Here is a 2,145-nt window from a genome sequence, read left to right as displayed (position 1 = left end):
TTGTACACTGTTGGGGTACAAAACTCCTCCAGAAATGTAATTTCCTGCAGATTTAATTGGCTCACTGCTGTTCTCAGCAGCTTATTACAACACTGGGGTGATCATATAACTAAAACAGGACGACCCTCCCATTTAGTATACAGGGAGCAGAAAGTTTCTGCAGAATTAGGTTGCGGTGGAATTCAGTATAAATGGCAGTATACAGGACTATTTGTAACTGATCAGGGCATGCATTTTCTTCCTCTTCCTTCAGTAGTAATTACACATTTTTTTTAATGTATGAAATGCCAAAATAAAAAAAACCTATACATTTTAAAACCACTTCTACATCTCAGTTTTACGTAAATATTTAAAATTACAAACAGGTTATAGTAATATATTTGTTATTTTAATAAAAAAATTAGTTTTCAACATTTTAGTTTTAGTCTTTTACACACTATGTACAACACAAACACAAAGGCTGCAAGAATATATATATATGTCTCAGGTAAGGTCCATTTTGGAGCAGATGAAGGCTCCACTTCAAAACTAACTTTTTTTTTTTTTTTTTTAATCACCGAATCTACATACCTCCAAAAATAAAATGGCCTAATAACTGTAATAAATTAATGTTTCTTTTTAATAACTTTAACACTATGGTCTCTACGTCAGCTTTTGCAATTAGTCTTCTTCCAGGACCACAATTTCCACATTATGCATTCCATCATGGTGGCCCACTCCCAAAACCTTTCCATCACCAAGCTCCATCACTTTTGATCCACCCTCCGGGTCTGGTGCCGGATCTATCTGAATAATTGTTTGTCCTTCTTCACCGATGCCATCCTGCTCAAGTCCTGAATCCATTGCAACAAGCTCTACAGGGCTCATGACCCCACTTAATGCTCCAGACTCCTGCATTTCTGCTGTTAATACAGTAAGTGATTCCCCCTCTCCAGTCTTGCCCAACACTGTAGCATAACGCAAGCCACCTAGAGAGAACTGCTGTCCAACAGGTGCCAAGGTGAGGGGAGACAGTACAGTGTACTGAGGCTGAGAAGAAGAAGTGTTTAAAGTTCCAGCAGAAGCTGGACGCTGAAGTCGTGGCCTCTTTGGTGGCTTTGGGGTGTTTACTGGCATCAACACAACATTCTGAAGAATAGGCGACTGGTTTCCATCCTGCTTCTTTTGCTCTTCCAGCTGCCGTTCAAGATCTATTGTAAAATAAAACAGAACTTTATATAAACTGTGTTAGGTTAATGGAAAAACACACACACACACACACACACACACACACACAGTATATAAGAACCACTACAGATTAAACAAATGATGCAAAGCACAGTAAAGTTCTCTTAAAATTGTGTGTCCAGTAAGGCTTTCATTTATCCAGATGGTATAGCCAGTAGTTGTCACTTTTTAAACTGGGCTTGTTTTTAAATGTTGAAGAGGTTTCATTGCTTATCCAAGCAACTTCTTCCATTCTAATGAGTATCAGGAAATTACCCACAGCATATATATTCAAATAAATAGCACAGACACCTTAACCACTTTAGCCTGGAGGATTTGGCTGCTCAATGACCAGGCCCTATTTTGCGATTCGGCACTGCGTTATTTTAATGGACAATTGCACGGTCGTGAGACGATGTACCCAAATGAAATTTACGTCCTTTTTTCCCCCACAAATAGAGCTTTTTTGTGCGATTTTTATTTTTTGAGCTATAAACAAAAAAAAAAAAAAAAAAAGATTTGTCATTTTTATAGTTTTTTTTTACTAGTAATGGCGGCGATCTGCGATTTTTGCGGAACTGCGACATCTTATATAGCAGGATCACATAGCCTCTGTGATCATCTAATGGAGAATGACAGGCGGATGTTTTACATCAGCCGTCCGTCCTCTGTCAGCAGGGGGGAGATCACGGAGCCGCCTTTCACACGCACTGGCTCCCCCGCTGACAAGCAGGGGCGCACGCTCGCCCCCTAGAGTCTCCTGAACGAGCGACGTAGTACGCAGTTTGCTCAGGAGCGGCTGCCTGCCGCGGTAAATCTGCAGGTCGTCAGGTGGTTAAAGAAGAAGTTCACCTAAAAAAAAAAAACAAACACACACACACACAATATATATGTAGCGCCAATGATCAGCAGATCACTGGTGTCATGCAGGACACCTGC

At 40.4% G+C, this 2,145-nt stretch overlaps 1 protein-coding gene across 2 annotated transcripts in view; it reads right to left on the bottom strand.

Annotated features, from left to right (window-relative positions):
- Window positions 1-366: 366 nt before the first annotated feature.
- Window positions 367-2,145, bottom strand: part of GMEB1 (glucocorticoid modulatory element binding protein 1) — a 51,302-nt gene continuing 49,523 nt past the window's right edge. For both annotated transcript variants that reach the window (XM_082246271.1, XM_082246270.1), the window contains exon 10: window positions 367-1,190. In XM_082246271.1, the coding sequence (XP_082102397.1) occupies window positions 661-1,190 (530 nt within the window). In that variant the 3' untranslated portion in view covers window positions 367-660. The remainder of the gene's footprint in view (window positions 1,191-2,145) is intronic.

The sequence above is a fragment of the Pelophylax lessonae genome (assembly GCF_965119305.1).
Source record: "Pelophylax lessonae genome assembly, chromosome: 2".
Lineage (NCBI taxonomy): Eukaryota > Metazoa > Chordata > Amphibia > Anura > Ranidae > Pelophylax > Pelophylax lessonae.
This window is presented reverse-complemented; position numbering and strand designations above follow the sequence as displayed.